General features: G+C 37.6%; 1 protein-coding gene across 1 annotated transcript; it reads left to right on the plus strand.

The window, feature by feature from the left end:
* The first annotated feature begins 1,078 nt into the window (after positions 1-1,078).
* Positions 1,079-15,559, plus strand: LOC108430075 (cartilage oligomeric matrix protein). The gene is made up of 19 exons (XM_017702250.1): positions 1,079-1,187; positions 5,351-5,424; positions 5,532-5,583; positions 6,137-6,297; positions 7,317-7,454; positions 7,580-7,654; positions 7,991-8,143; positions 9,332-9,436; positions 9,548-9,655; positions 9,758-9,917; positions 10,000-10,118; positions 10,210-10,262; positions 10,482-10,675; positions 12,112-12,290; positions 12,381-12,429; positions 12,551-12,747; positions 13,725-13,897; positions 14,014-14,153; positions 15,153-15,559. The coding sequence occupies exons 1-19, from the start codon at positions 1,112-1,114 to the stop codon at positions 15,203-15,205; spliced, it is 2,259 nt and encodes a 752-aa protein (XP_017557739.1). The 5' UTR covers positions 1,079-1,111; the 3' UTR covers positions 15,206-15,559.
* The last annotated feature ends 1,225 nt before the right edge of the window (positions 15,560-16,784 follow it).

Here is a 16,784-nt window from a genome sequence, read left to right on the forward strand (position 1 = left end):
TTTTGGCAATTATGCTACAAGATTTGCGTTCTCAGCGTACAGGTTAATCGAAGGATCTTAACTTCTTGACTTTTGACTTGACTGTTCATTGGAATCACATCTATTACAGATGTGCTTTGCTTGGAACTGGAACATGAACTGCTTTGCCAGTAAAAAAAGAAACTTCCACCAAGCAAAATAGAGATCTTGTTGCGAAACAGCCACTGTTCCTCTAATTTGTGTTTGCACAAATGATAGTATCATAGTAAGAAAAGAACCCAAATTCGTGTTGTAGCCAAAAGGTGCCCTCCTGAAAAGAAGCGTGGCCACTCCAGTCGTAGAAAGTCAGACAGTCACTGTCAGTCGCCACTGTCAGTGAGCAACATCAGTAAAGCATCGATTATGCATTATGGTGAAAATCTGCCATTAGGGTAGCTACCAGTGAGTTATGAGAGGCTGATGATAGTGCATTTAACAATCAGTATATCTTGCTGTGATAGTCTAATCTACTCAGCGAACAGCTGAGTGAATGTGCACTGTTCTGCTTTGGCTATGTTGTGAGGCTGTTTGATAGTAAGATGTGTTAACTATCAAATATTAGCCAGCTATAATCATTGTAATTTCTTTTTTACAGTTGAATAAAGTATGTGTTGTAGGTTACCTTATACACTGCTGACTAGCTAGCTTTCTAATCAACCTAAATTAATAACTTCCATGATCTGTCTACATGAAATGTTTTTCTTAAAGTTAACGTTCCACACTTAAAAAGCAATGCATTTAATTTACTTGATTCAAATACATCATTTATTCATAAGTTACTATATTACATAACATCAACACAGTTTTGTCTTTTAGTTTACTTTCATGTGGAAATGATGGACAGATGTACAAACAGAGGAAAAATAACGCATTAAATTTTTATGTTAATTTTATACAGTAACACTTTATTTATTAGCAGTGCAATTTTATCCCTGGGTCTTATCTGGCCACTCCGTTCTAAAAGTTCTAGCTACGCCCCTGCATTGGTGATGTCAGAGGTCCAGAGATACTAAAGCAGAGGAGGGGTCAGCAAGAATTTCACACTAAGACAGACATCATCACAGCCCTCAAGTGGTAGAGGAGGACATTAAAAATGCGCTGGATTCTCTTATTATCTGGAATTCTTAACATGGGCATTCCTTTAGTGTCTGGGCAGGCAGCTTCAAGAGGTAAGTGACTTCAATTGATGTCTGAACTGAACAGAATGAAAATAGGAAAGTGGACTGAATGCTTATGCAACACATTGTGTTGGATTAAGCTGAAGTTGATTAGTCTTTAGTACAGAGAGTTAAGACACAATATTAGTTTATGTATGCTTACTAATTTTTGGTAAATGCAATCTGAAAGGCTTTTAGGTGTTAAATTTCAGGATTTTTAGAAAATATTGTTCTGTTCTTTTCTACATCTTCAAATAGACCACCAGTACATCTGCAGTATAGGCATCTATTAGCAATATTAAGGAGGCAAATTTAAAAAAAGGCATCAAAAATGCCAAAAAGAGTTCTTCAGATCGATGCCATGGAAGAACCACTTTTGGTTCCCTAAGGAACTTCTCTGCAGATCGTTCTGAAAAGAGCTTTTTTTTGTAAATTGTACATGTGTGAAGAACATTTTGGAGGTTTAAGCATCCAAGCTTAGAAACATGTAGGAACTTTTCATTTTGAAAGTATGTAAAAGACAAAGCTAAAAAGTTTATAACTTTTCAGAGCAAGAGACTTGATCTGGGATCCGTTCTTACCTGTGATCTCTATACTTATATAAAGGTGGCCTGCAAAATATACTTCTAGCATTGTTATTCATTTATGGCCACATCACTCTTAATCAAGGGCAAAAACATCAAACACAGATTGATCATTAAGTTGAGTTGATGTATATTACATATGCAGCAGGTCATTTTCTGGAATCTTCTGAGCTTTCACCAGGAAGGCATGTTGAAAAATATGAATGCTGTTAATGGAAAGACCACATCTCCATTCCTCTATGCCCAAAAGAGGGCAGGCAGAACAGCCCCTTGGGGAGAACAACCTACCACACACATGCTGCGCTAAGAAAATATGATCTGAGATCAGCTTCCTGTTAAATGAGGGCAAGAGCAAACAGGAAGTGAGGTTTGATGGCTGCCCTCTGGCCTTTTGCTGCCCTAGGGGTTATTTCACAAAGCAGGAACTTAAGCCAAATATCAATTCTGGCCAGTAGAAGATGCACATATGGACAAAAGTATTGGGACACCTACAGATTACACCTATAGGAGTTTTATATCATCCCATTCTAAATCCATAGGCACTAATATGGAGTTAGTCCCCCCATTGCAGCTATAACAGCTTGTACTCTTCTGGGAAGCTTTCTACAAAATTTTGCAGGGTGTCTGTAGGAATTCTGCCCATTCATCCAGAAGAGCATCTGTGAGGTCAGACACTGATGTTGGATGAGAGGGCCTGGCTTGCAATCTCCATTCCAGTTCATCCCTAAGGTGTTCAGTGGGGTTGAGGTCAGGGCTCTGTGCATGCAAGTCAAGTTCTTCTACTCCCAACTCACCCAAACATGCCTCTATGGACCTTGCTTTGTTCACTGGGGCTCACACATGCTGGAATGGTAAATGCCTTCCTCAAACTGTTCACACAAAGTTGGAAGCATAGAATTATCCAAAATGTCTTGGTCAGCTAAAGTGTGATTTCCCTTCACTAAGTGGCCTAGGTCAACCCCTGAAAAACAACCCCATAAAATTAGAATCAGAATCAGAATAATTTATTGATCCCAGAGGGAAATTGCAGAATAGCATTATCCCTCCTCTACCAAACCTTACAATTGGCATAAATGACTATAGATGAACGGTTCCTCTATTAGAAAGGAGAGAGAGAAACTGTAGAGAGGACTTCCAGAATGTCATTGTTGAGAAAATCTCTCTGTTTTTGACACAACACACATTTTCTGTTGCAAGCAGTGTTTTCGCTCTTCTTTGCTTTTGTTTATGTTTTTCAATGTTTTCCAAACAACAATGCTGAACTAATCCAATTTTTTTTTAACTGTAAATCCACATTTAACAAAAAAAGTAACAACTGCACATTTTACAGCATCTGTCAGACTTCAGACTGTCAGCCAAAACACTGCCAACTTCAGCAAACTGCCTCATTAAACACACCTGATTCAGCTCATCAGCAAATTAGCAAAGCCTTTGTGAACTGAATTCAGAGCGCAGTAGGAGGGTAAACTCTAATCTCTGCAGCACTTTGGCCTGAAAGGCCCGCAGTTTGATTTGCCTGTTTTACAGATTTATTAAGAATTCTGGGGGAGGACGCCCCAAAACAACCCTAGAGTGAATTGTGCTGAGCCCCAGCTGAGCCTAGCCAATAGCCCTGAAGAGGATGTCACTGCTGAGGAAACATCTCTGTTTATTGATGTGTAAATCCTCCCATTACAAGTAAAAGAAAAAACTGCACATTTTGCAGGTTAATTAAACAGTTGTGGGATAACTACTTAAACACTCCTGCAGTGAACTGGAGCCTTGTGGAAAAGTCATCAGTTTAAGTCAACATACATTGTGGATCATGAAACAGATTAAGGCCTATCCCTTACTTTGGATCCCTTATGTTCACTATACAGTTTAAAATACTTAATTGTACTTCATTACTGTACTTCAGTATTATTTAAAAAGATTTGTACATTTGTATTATTGGATTGAATATGTCTACTTTTACTTACTGTTCTTACAGCAGCATACATAAGTTCCAAATCACAACTCAAAAGTTTGGGACCACTTTTATAATAATAACATTACAAAAGTCGCAGATAAATGTGTGAAATTATTCTTTTATGCTGCTGCTCTACAGTTTCACACAACTAATATGTAGGAAGCTGTAGAAAATAAAAATGTAACCAGCGTGATGAACGGAACAGAGTTGAAAAAGAAATTAAAATTAAAATCCAGAATTCCATGCCTGAAATATGGAGATCAGATTTCACTGAGATAACTGATCAAAGAATTACTATACAAAATGATTACAGTACAATATTCATAATTTAATAAGTTCTTGTTTTTTTGATTCCAAGAACAAACAAATTATTTATTTCTTGAAATTGATTTCTCTTGGAATACCTTTTGGAGCTGGATTCAAAAAAGTGTTTAAAAAAATCTATAAAGAACAAGTTGAGACACATTATTCTTTTTAATAAAATTCATTTTAGTCTTCAAAGAGGAAAAATTTATAAATATTTTCCTAACCTCATGACTAGTTTACACTGATCTTAGATTGTAAGAACAGGTGAAGCTTTAAACTTTTAATAACTTTTACATAATATAATCCACAACATAAATTCCTGTTGGCTATTTCCTCCAGCATCACATCAGTTTCTTCTTTGCTCAATTTATATGTTTGTTTTTGTTTTACCTTCATTTTGGTGTCCTTGGGCACTGATATGATGAAAGCGAATTTCTGCCATTGACAGAAATATCTTAAGAAAGTATAAGAAAGAATGAAGAAAGAACATTTGAGAACTTGAGATCTGCATTTAAGAACTACAGGCCTCGTTCACCAACTGTTCTTGAGAAGAAACTTCTTCTTAAAACCACTTACACAGTTTTCACGAAGATTCTGACATTGACTAATGTTTTCTTGTTTGGTATTTGTTTTTAGGCAAGAACAGAATCTACACACACTCAAGAGCACAAAGGACTAATTGTAAACAATTCTGTACTTTATGAATCTGACACAAATTTTTACTTAGAATTTTTTTTCAGAAAAAAAAAATGTAAGAGAAAACTTAGAAAGAAGTCTATGTGGCCCATTCCTATAAAATCAGCGTTTGTCTTAAGATCTATCAGAGGTTTTTTCTTATGAAAGCTTTGGTGAATCTGTCCCCTGCTGTCTAGTTTAGAGTGTTACAATCTACACTATATGAGTTTAATGTTCAAAACAATAATAGCAATCATTAATATGACAACTGATTCCAAACTTTTGAGTGCCAGTTTCCAAAAACATGCTTTTTTACTCCTTACATTTTCATTTTGACCTTGATAGGCCATGAAATTCTAATGTTTGTTTTTCTCCAGCCAGTGAAGTTCCTACACTTGTTCTTGTGACTACATGACTCCACTAATGTCTTTGTGCAAACAAAGAAAATGTTTCGTTTTGTCTGTTAAAACATTTACTTTTTCATTTTATATACTTGAGAATGTTTAAATGTAGATACTTTTTGACATGCCTAAACTTTCACTTACGTAAAGTTTCTGTGTACTTTCTAAACCATTGACTCTTCCAATCACAATGCAATTTATAATTACTAGTGTTTCTATGTTGCTGATACTTGAAACAAATCATGCTATTGGCTTTCACAGATGGAGAGATAATAAAACAGATTAAGGGCACAAACCAGGCACTGGCTGAAATCAAGGAACTGCTGAAACAACAGGTAAAGAAAGAAGACTACATGCCTTTCATTACAGTGTTTCCTTACTGGGGGCTCAAAGTTAAGATGTGCTGTTTATTAGTGCTCTTTCTTGGTCTGTCTCTTCACAGATAGAGGAAATCGTGTTCTTGAAGAACACAGTCATGGAGTGTGAGGCTTGTGGTGAGTAATTTTGGGTGTGCTTGCATGGTGAAAGTTTTTAAACAGCTACAGTAGCCTATAATGTAACACTGAGTAAATAGGAAAATAAATGATCAACCCATTCCACATGCGCAGGAGCAGCACAGTGGAACTGCAGGAAAAGCAAATGATGGGCCTCTTACAATTACTACATAATCACCTGATTACAATTATTAGAGCTAGTCGCTGACCACAATTATTTTCCACACTTGTTTGGTTATGTAATTATATGTTTGCATCACAATGAACAGAATGTAATATAGTTTTTTATAGCTGATTTGAGGCAAATGCATGCAAATAGAAGAAAACAAAAAAAAAAGAAAAACGAAAAAAACAACAAAAGTTCTAATTTTGACCGGTACAACAACACATTTAGAAAGCAGTGGAGAGTAATGTGTATTTATCTGCTCTCAAGCTGTCTCTGTTTTCAGTTAGGAGCGACTAAGTATCGGCAGATACATTGTGAAACACAATCTTAATTTTTTGGTTTGCTTTAAGAAAATGACTGTGTTAATGTTGACATTTCTCTCTGCAGGCATGCGTTATGACAATCCGGATCCAAAGCCCAAGCCTTCTTGCACTCCCAATCCCTGCCACCCGGGTGTGGAGTGTGTTGAGACAGACAGTGGAATCAAATGTGGGTCGTGTCCTGAGGGCATGGTGGGCAACGGCACCCACTGCACAGAGGTGGATGAGGTGAGATGCAGCAGAGGACAACCGATTGGCAAAAGCCAACAGCCACCGACATCCTGAAATGACTGATCATGCAGTAGTGGAACACTGACAGTGCCTCTTTGTGGTCCAAAATAATCACAGGAAATTCTCTAGACTGTGAATTTTACATACATCAGTTATAGAAGAATCAGTAAAATTGTTACATTCCAATACTTCATTCCTGCTAATATTTACCTCTGATCTAGACAAAGAACATAGAACGAGAACATTAGATATGAGACAATCCACTCAAATAAGAAAGGAGACAGTCAATTGAAAACAAGAAAAACTGTGACAAAACAACTGAGCACTAGAAGTCTAAATGGATGTGCAGCTGTCCAGAAAAGGTGAAAGTAAAATATACAAAGCAGAGGAAAAATTGCAAATCAAACATAGGAGCTGCTTGTGCTCTCAGAACAATGGACTGACCTCTCCAGAGTCCAGACTTCAACATCCTTGAATGTGTTTGGGATTCCTTTGATCACATGAAGCAGAAAATGCAACCAACTTCTAATACTGAACTTTGTGGTGTGGAAAAAAATCCCTGTAGATTTTCTTTGAAAAAGAGACAGCAAGTCTCCTGAAAAGACATTTTCACACTACTATAGTGTATATATACTACAGGGAAAAAAATCCCTGTAGATTTTCTTTGAAAAAGAGACAGCAAGTCTCCTCTGACATTTTCACACTACTATAGTGTTCATTTTAAGTTGATTTTTTGTGATAATGTATGGAGAAACAAGATTTTATAGCTAATGGCTTTCTTATAAGACACAACCAGTGACCAGCTAACCTGAGAGGAGAACACTGGAGGTACTGAAATCAACAACAATAAAAAACACAAATATTTAATTGGCTCATATTTTATCTGGTTAATCTAAGGTACAAGAACAGAAATGAACACCCTTTCTATTCTAATAGGCTTGCCCTAAACAAAATATGGACCCTGTTATGCACTTTAAAGTTTTTTTAAGTTTAAGTTTAAGTTTTTATGCTTGCAGTGTACTGTATTGCCATGCCACATGGGTGTAAGATGCATCAACACATCTCCTGGTTTCCGCTGTGGCCTCTGTCCTGCTGGCTTTACAGGCCCACAGGTGCAAGGAGTTGGACTTGCATATGCTAAAGCCAACAAACAGGTTTCTACTCTCAATTCTTCAATTGAGGTTTTGACAGTTTTGACAAAAGCTTGATTCAATGTGTCATTTAAGTGAGTCAGAAATTGGCAATGAAAACCTTTTTCCTATCTTGTCTTGCCTCAAAGTTTTGTAAAGACATAAATGAGTGCGAAATCTCAAACGGAGGCTGTGTGGAGAACTCCATCTGTCAGAACACAGCGGTGAGTGACTGCTTAACAATCCAATCCATTCCATCATAAATATATGCAGTACTAATCCAATTTATGCTAACATGGCGCTCTACTGTTCTCTGTAATGCAACATCTGATACAAATAAAACATTAGAAAATACACCATCAAATCAGTCCACATTAATATGCACAGTAATAACTTCATGGAATATCATACAGTTTTGCTATATGTTTTTACTGATAATATGATACTGGGTTCTTAATGACTGCGGAGAAGAAGTGACCACTGCAGCCTCATTATTTCTGTGACTGATGAACTGTGAACGACCTTTCATTTTCCCCATATTTTGCACGTGTTTCTGACAGGGGTCTTTCCGCTGTGGACCCTGTAAGCCAGGCTTTGTTGGAGACCAGACACGGGGTTGTAAGCCAGAGAGGGCTTGTGGGAATGGGCAGCCCAACCCCTGCCACGCCAGCGCTGAGTGTGTCGTCCACCGAGACGGCAACATAGAGTGTGCTGTAAGGAGAAGGAACAAATGTTGTGCATCCAAATCACTACAGATTGTATTGCAAATAAATGTTCAGTGGGAAACCCTCAGACTTCTAGGTGTTCAGAGAATGCCTAATGATTTCTGGGAACTGAAAAAATACATCAGTGAATTAATTAATTTTTTTTAACAATATCATCATGCTTGTTGTATTTAAATTCAGCAAGTATTGTGGTACTACTCTTATTTCATTGTTAAGTTGTGACCGGAAACAAAAAGTTTAAAATCTTGAACTGTAAACTGTCCAATTAGGATTTTTTTTACTGTGGTGACTAGGCTGGTATGGTCGTGTCAGTTCTCTTATTGATTAGGTATTACATGTTAGATCACCTTGAATTAATCAAGTTTTGTTTTATGGATGGGACAAATTTTGTGAGGAAAAAAAAACAGAAAAAGGTCACTCCATTGCTTCTGAAGGTCCTAGACCAGGGGTGCCTAAACCTGGCCCTGAAGATCTACCACCCTGCAGAGTTTAGCTTCAATCCTAACACTGATCCAGGTAATCAAGGTCTTCAGAGGCCTCTGACTGTATGAGCCAAAAGTATTGGCTCTGATCTATCCAGGGTGGTAGATCTGTTCTACCAGGATTAAGTACCTCTTTCCTAGACACATCACTGTTAATGATGACTGAACTAAAAGAAATGACCCAAAATGGCTTGGAAAAAAGTCTGGTTCCATTGACTTACATTAAAAGTAAAGTAGGTTTCTTCCTTCTCCTGTAACTTTACCATTTTGGAGATATGAGGTTTTCATCCAACAACATCGAAATGCTCATGTGTACCAGTGTTACCTTAACACTGACATACTATCCCATCCCAATAGCAGACATTAGCATTAACATAGAGGAAAGTTTTGATATTTTAAATGTAGTGGTCTGGTGGACCCACCACATTATTGTATGAGTACAATTATATGAGTACAGCCATAACAGTTTATGCAAATATATGAGATGTGTAAAATATCACAAGTGGCCAGTGTAGGGTTCTCCTTTAGCAGCTGAGGCCAAGGAATCTGAGGTTGAAATAATGATAAATGGCATAATATTCTCTTTTGGTAAACATTAAAAATGGGTCCCACAGACGCAAACACCACACAAGGGTTAAGACTGAACGGTCTGCCACTGTATTTGTTCAAGGTTGATTAAAATCTCTGTATTTAGTGTGGAGTTGGTTGGGCTGGCAATGGATATGTGTGTGGACCAGATACAGATATTGATGGATTCCCTGATGAGAAACTGCAATGTCCAGAGAGAAACTGTGCTAAGGTAAAAAAAAAATAGATTTGTTCATTGAATTGATATCTTGTGAATCTGAGAGTGTACAAGTCCAAGTACAAGTGTGTAAGTCCAAGAATCTCACTGAAAGCCATTTTGCAGGATAACTGCCTCACTGTACCCAACTCTGGCCAAGAAGATGCTGATAGGGATGGCATTGGTGATGCATGCGATGATGATGCAGATGGAGACGGGATCCTTAACATAGAAGTGAGTCACTTGGTCAAGAAATAACCAACATTTGCTTAAAGAGATATTGCTTTATTAAGGCCAATAAATCTCATATCAACATATTGTTATTTGCTTTTCTAGGACAATTGCGTTCTTGTTCCAAATGTGAACCAGAAAAATGCTGACGAGGATGATTACGGAGATGCTTGTGACAACTGCCGGCTGGTTAAAAACAATGACCAAAAGGACACCGATCTTGATGGCAAGGGTGATGAATGCGATGATGACATTGATGGTGATGGTACGTTTGACTGGAGTATTTCCATTACACTGAGCAATCCTTAATGTGGCTCTGGTCTTTCAGCTTCTGCTTTGTTTCTCAGGTATCAAAAATGAAAAGGACAACTGTAAGAAGGTTCCTAATCCCGACCAGATTGATCGAGATGGTGATAATGTGGGCGACGCATGTGACAGCTGTCCTTATGTTCGCAATCCTGATCAGGTCTTGTTCCCATTCTGTATTTTACTTCAGACAATATGGTAAAGGCGTTCTCTCCGTGGCAAGTTCATAATCCCTTCTTTTGCTCTTACAGCTGGACATGGACAATGACTTGATTGGTGATCCTTGTGATACCAACAAGGACAGGTACTACATTACAAAAAAAAAACACTATTCAAGAATTTGGGCCATTCCTGTATAACACATTTGGATCTCATTAGAAACCTTCAAAGGCACCTATAATAGGTGACCAAATCACCAAAATACCACTGAACCACCAGGAACCAATGATCAATTGTTTATATGCTTTTCCTTCCTCCAGGGTTCTACATGTTAAATCTAAATGCTTATTGGCTATTTTCTCAGTGATGGAGATGGTCATCAGGACTCGAGAGACAATTGTCCTGCAGTCATCAACAGCTCTCAGCTGGACACTGACAAAGACGGCAAGGGGGATGAATGTGACGATGATGATGACAATGATGGCATTCCCGATCTCCTCCCTCCAGGACCAGACAACTGCAGGCTCGTCCCCAACCCACTACAGGAAGACTGGAATGGTCAGTTTCTAATTTATGCATGCGTTACTATCAGTCTTCATTCTAATCCAAGTGTCACAACTACTACCGATTCATCAGATTTAATGCTTAAAGTAATCTGACCAAAAAGTCCACATTTTTCCCTTTACTCTGTATGTAGATGATTGATTACATTTTGTGTAAATGTCATGATGAATGGACCAAAAGAAATTCCCACAATTATTTGGAAAAAAAAGTCTGGTTACATTGGCTTATATTAAAAGTAAAGTAGTTTTTTCCCTTCTCCTGTAAAGTTACCATTTTGATGATACAAGTTTTTGTTCCGACAACAGCAATTTATGTATATAAAAACAGTAATGGCTGGTCTAATATTGAACTGAGGGGCTAAAAAAGACAGCTATCAATAGCTTACACACTGTAGCATCACATTCGAAAGCCCCTTAGCTACAGCAATGAAGCAATGAAATGAGTTGACAAGCTAAGTACAGGTCGCAAATGTTGATATATTATAGAAATAATCTACCATTATTTAACAGCTATAGCAACCTAATAGAACAATCTTGTTAGCATTGCATTTTTATCAACTACATGAGCAGAACATGACACGATTAAAATCATTACTGAAGAAACAGCAAGACAAACTATAAAGTGTGTTTACCTGAATGTCTGCTACGATAAGTTATATGCATTAAATGTCCATATTAAACATTTCAAATGTCTGTGCTGTAGCACCTGCATTAGCATGGCACTAACATAATACTGGGAAACAAAATACTGGGAAGGCACCTTTTGAAAATGAGCATTAACACATGTAAATCTGTGAATTTCCCTGCTGTGGGACTAATAAAGGATTATTTTATCTTATCTTATTTTATCTTAAATTAAAATGTAATGATATACTCACAATTTTACTGTACTTGACTCTGCAAACAGACTTACTTTACAAGGGCTTTGAGTGTGTCTCAGCCAATCAGATGTTAGAACCGGACCCATCCGTCTCAACGAGTACTAACTGCAGACTGCAGGAAGGCAGAGCTAAGCATTGTGAGCTTAAATAGAGACTTATTAAAAAAAAAAAAAGATAACAAATCTAGCAGCCATTTATTACAAGTAATATGTCACATCCCATTTGACACAGTAACACAGACAGGCTGTGTGAATCCACAGCTTGGCCTGCATGTAAATCAGCCCTGCCATAGCCAATGTGTATTCTTCTTGCCACCTTTTGGTGGAAATGTTGTTGTTAAACCCACATAAGTCCAACATAATCTTTTTTATTGATGAACTGCAAGTAAAATGTTGTGGATGCCAAAAATGAAACCTTATATTGATTCTTCCTTTAAAAGAGAAGGAGAGCTTAATCCTTCTAGCCTATTTATACCATCCTGGATGTAGGCATCAGGCCACAATTCCCATATAAGTGCATCTCTGCATTTCCCCCTGAATGTGAATTGCAGGAGATGGAATTGGAAACGTGTGTGAAAAGGACTTTGACAACGACACAGTGGCTAACCCAATTGATGTGTGCCCTGAGAATGCGGAGGTCACCCTCACTGACTTCAGAGCTTACCAGACTGTAGTGCTGGACCCAGAAGGAGATGCCCAAATTGATCCAAACTGGGTGGTGCTCAACCAGGTCAGATCTGCTGCCACTCAATTTTGAGAAAGCTAAAGGACAAAAGGGTGAGCTTCATAAAGCAAGCAATACTTGTTTTCTTTCAAACAGGGGAGGGAGATCATTCAAACTATGAACAGTGACCCTGGACTGGCTATCGGTAATATATGTCTATGGAGATCTACCATTCACATAACCTCAAACACAATAGAATGTCCAATATGTGAAGATAATCAGTGGTACAATCTATAAGATTCATAATTTCTTGTTTTTCCATTCAGGTTTCACAGCTTTTAATGGAGTGGACTTTGAAGGGACATTTCATGTAAATACGGTAACAGATGACGACTATGCTGGGTTTATATTCGGTTATCAGGACAGCTCCAGTTTTTATGTGGTCATGTGGAAGCAGGTAGAGCAGATTTACTGGCAAGCTAATCCCTTCCGAGCCGTGGCTGAACCAGGGATCCAACTCAAGGTATGCGTATATTTTGCATATTAGACTATGGCATTAAAGTCCTTGATGATAGTTGGCTTACAATTAGTAGAATGCACCTTGATCCTGAGATGCAGTACATGCTCAAAAGTATGTGGAAACCCCTTCTAATTAGTGGATTCTGATGTTTCAGTCACATTGCTAACATCCATTGCATTAAATCAGGCACACAGTCATACAATCTCCATAGATAACATAGGCAGTAGAATATATCCAAGTGAAGAGCTCAGTGACTTTCAACACAGTACCGTCATAGGACTCTACTGGTTCAACTAGTCACTGGTTCTGCTAGAAATACCCTAGCCAACTATAAGTGCTATTATTGCGAAGTGGAAGTGTGGTGACAGAAGCTCAGCCATGAAATAGCAGGCTACACAAATTCACAGAACGGGATAACCGGGTGTTGATGCACATGAGAGTGTAAAAATTGCCTGTTCATGCATACAGAACTCACTGCTGAGTTCCTAGAACAGAGGCCTGGGGGTAGAACAGCAATGGGCGTACCAACTTCATATTAAGAAAATGGTTCGGCAACAAAGTCAAATGTACAAAATTTAATTTTCCACTTAGCCCAGACATAATCAATCAGCCAAGACATGTTTGTGTCCAAATTTTGATTCTGTAGTTTTAAACTGGAGTTATCAAGCTGCTCAAACCACATCCAGCTCTTCAATGTCATTTAACAGATTAATCTTTATTTGTAAATATTATATTTATATGTATGATGGGATGTCTTTTTTGGGTGTCTATTGACTGTCAGTGTATATTAGTATATTATTTTTCACCAAACCACTCCTTTAATGCTTTTAATCTCCATATACTTTTGGCCATGTAATGTATTTTCCACATACATGAGATCTCTCCTGATAGATGCACCAGGATCTATAAAATCTTTACTCTTTAGATTATAATTTGTGTATTGTATGTGTAGTGTATATTTACTTTCTTCCTTTTGCTAGGCTGTGAAATCAGACACAGGGCCTGGAGAGAACTTGAGGAACTCGCTGTGGCACACAGGCGACACCCCCAACCAGGTGAGGCTGCTGTGGAAAGATCCGAGAAACGTTGGCTGGAAGGACAAGACATCTTATCGCTGGTTCCTGCAGCACAGACCTCATGATGGGTACATCAGGTACAACAGCAGAGGACAGTGCTCCATCTACAAAAATAACTAGCTAACTATGCAGAGTTTACAATACTGTACCCTGATTCTCAACCTTTAAGAGTTTTTGGATCTCTATCGTACAGGGTTCGTTTTTATGAAGGTACGCAGATGGTTGCTGACACAGGAATTATTATTGACACAACTATGAGAGGTGGCAGACTAGGAGTATTCTGCTTCTCACAGGAGAACATCATCTGGGCTAACCTACGCTACCGATGTAACGGTAAATGTCATTTTTTAGATTTTTTTCATTGTTTTAACATGAACAAACCTTGTAATTCAATGATTCATTTTAGACATATAACTTAGTATCTATGAAACTAACATCTACATAATGTGATTATGAGAATATGGAATTGAAGTGTGGGCCCATATACATACAACGCCCTAAGATTCAAGGGGTTAAACATGTAGTCTGGCCACAATTAGACTGGGGGTCATGTGGGGTCCTTCCCCAGGGGAAAAAAAACAGAAATTAAAAACACAATTTTATGCATTTTCACTTTGAATTCGGGATGATCATATCAAAATTTCACTAAATCAGTTTTTGTATCTCATCTCTCATCTCTCATCATCATCTCTGCTTTATATTATAGCTTACACTGCTGCCACTTTTCTTGAAAAAGAGCTGGGGCCCACTTTGAATGAGAATGGTGCACTTGATTAGCCATTGGTCTTCCTTCTGCATTTTTCAGCTAGTGGAAATGAAATCAAAAAGCCTGTTCTCAAATATCTGCCCCAAAGCAGTTGTAGGTTTTCAAATGTTCCTCTCACCCTCAAAACACATCATCAGATGAGAGGTTTCTGGTCTTTAAACTAGAAAATCTTGCTTGAGAGATTACTATGACACTGTACAAGGCATATCAATGGTTAGTTTTTATTTCGGCCAAAGTGTCCTTTAAACCAGAGGCCAAGCAAAAAGTACACAAACTAAATTTTAGAACTAAATGTTTTAGAAAGTGTTTGAAGTATATAAACCGATGAAAAAAAAACAAAACGAGTGCATACTTCGTTCTAAACAGCTTGAAAAATAACAAAAACAAAACATAGGAGCAATTTTTTGTAAGCAGCCTGAATAAACAATGGAGTGATTATAATTATCTATAATTATGATTATAATGTAACATTGCTGTATTGCCAGAGAACAAAATGTACATTCAGATTTCAAGAGGAAATCTATGTATCGAGCAACTCTAACTACTGTCCATGTCTTTCTCTCCAGATACCCTTCCAGAGGACTTTGACACATACAGAGCCCAGCAAATACGGCTTTAAATTTAACATCAGGCACAGACCCAAAGTCATTCTATCCACCTCTTCGCAATGACTTTATTAGATGACACCAACAGACTGTAAATAAGTGTAAGAAGGTGTATGCCTACATGCTAAATTGCAGTCATTTTTGTGTTAATTACCTCTGGGCACCTGTTCATAAAGATGAATACTGGTAGTTTACTAGTTATTACATTATGGCACAGTGTCAAAGTAAATGTATCATTATTGTAAAAGTGTTTTTTATAGCTCTATGTCAGTTGTGTCTAAGATGTCTGGTCTACAAGTGGAGCAATAATTCAGTAATGGAAATAAACATTGGGGTATTGTCCATTAGGGGTGGGCAATATGACAATATGTTGCTATTGTGCTATTATGATTGTTAATTTTGTTAACCACTTAATAGGATTTTATTTGAGTCAGAATCGTTCAGAGCAGTGGTAACAGAAACAAATATCTGAAGTATTTAATGCCAAGGTGAAGACTCAGAATGTCACTGTAAGAAAATAGTACAAATAGGCCACCTGATGTCTGCAAGATTGTTTTAAGATGTTATATAAATATATATCGTAAAATCTAGAGGTAGAGATACATGGGCGCTGTAATGCAATAGTACCCAGTAGTATGCAGTGGGCCAGCCTACAAGAGTCTATCACTGAGTCACTGACTGACTGACTGATCACTATTGTTTAAACAAGCATCCCCAATACAAGCAGCAGATGCTGGTGTACACCATTAAATCAGAGAACTTGTAGAGGAGAATTAACACTCTGTAATGTCTTCCAGGTTTATTAAACGCTAGAGGGTGCTACCGAGCAAGTCATTAGGGCAAAATCAATCTTTATAAATAAGTAAGCATATTTAATATAAAATACTACATTAATTTCTGGAACACAGAACAGCATAAAGCATTATTTATGAGTGCTTTTGAACTGTAGTTCAAATTTAAAATAGCTCTTCAGGTACGTTCCTGATGTCTGTGAACGTGAACAGCCAATGAGCTGCTCCACGCCAACCAATCAGCACTCAAAACCTGTTTGCTAAAGAAAAAAGGAAACATACAGGTAAGTTTTATTTGCTTTTTAATGAAAAACTTCCTTCTACTTTGTAAAAAAAAAATTCTGGGTGAGCGATTAGAAACTATTTTAACTATTTGTTTTGAGCCAAGCTCTATTCAGCCATTGAGGACTTGGTGTTTCGCAGCCCTATTTTTGATATAATGGGGGAAATAGGAAAAGGCGAAGCTCATCATAAATCAGCTCTCATTAAATGTCTCCATGTCTCATTAAATGTTATCCATAATTTTGTAAAATTACATTTACTCGCCAGTATGACATTAGCTGGATCAGAGGCTAATGCTAGCGGTATTAACTTATATGCAAAGGGGAACAAGTAGATTTGTTCATTTTTACATTCTGAAGAAAAAATGTACATTTATTTGGCTCTACACGAATCTGAATTTGTAAAGAGTTTGTCAAGTTAACATCAGCTAGCTCTGTAGCATTAATGCTAGCGCTATTAGCATGTATGCTAGCAGAAAGAGAATGGGTGGTTTTTGCTCTCATTTCAACACAAAATATAA

This window comes from Pygocentrus nattereri, chromosome 15 (genome assembly GCF_015220715.1).
Source record: "Pygocentrus nattereri isolate fPygNat1 chromosome 15, fPygNat1.pri, whole genome shotgun sequence".
Lineage (NCBI taxonomy): Eukaryota > Metazoa > Chordata > Actinopteri > Characiformes > Serrasalmidae > Pygocentrus > Pygocentrus nattereri.

What these genes read in the sequence shown, in the direction of transcription:
- LOC108430075 (XM_017702250.1), top strand. Translation starts at nt 1,112, where the DNA reads ATGCGCTGGATTCTCTTATTATCTGGAATTCTTAACATGGGCATTCCT. An exon ending in TGGGCAGGCAGCTTCAAGAG is followed by an intron (nt 1,188 to 5,350) that starts GTAAGTGACTTC and finishes TGGCTTTCACAG; the next exon opens with ATGGAGAGATAATAAAACAG. An exon ending in AACCAGGGATCCAACTCAAG is followed by an intron (nt 12,748 to 13,724) that starts GTATGCGTATAT and finishes TCCTTTTGCTAG; the next exon opens with GCTGTGAAATCAGACACAGG.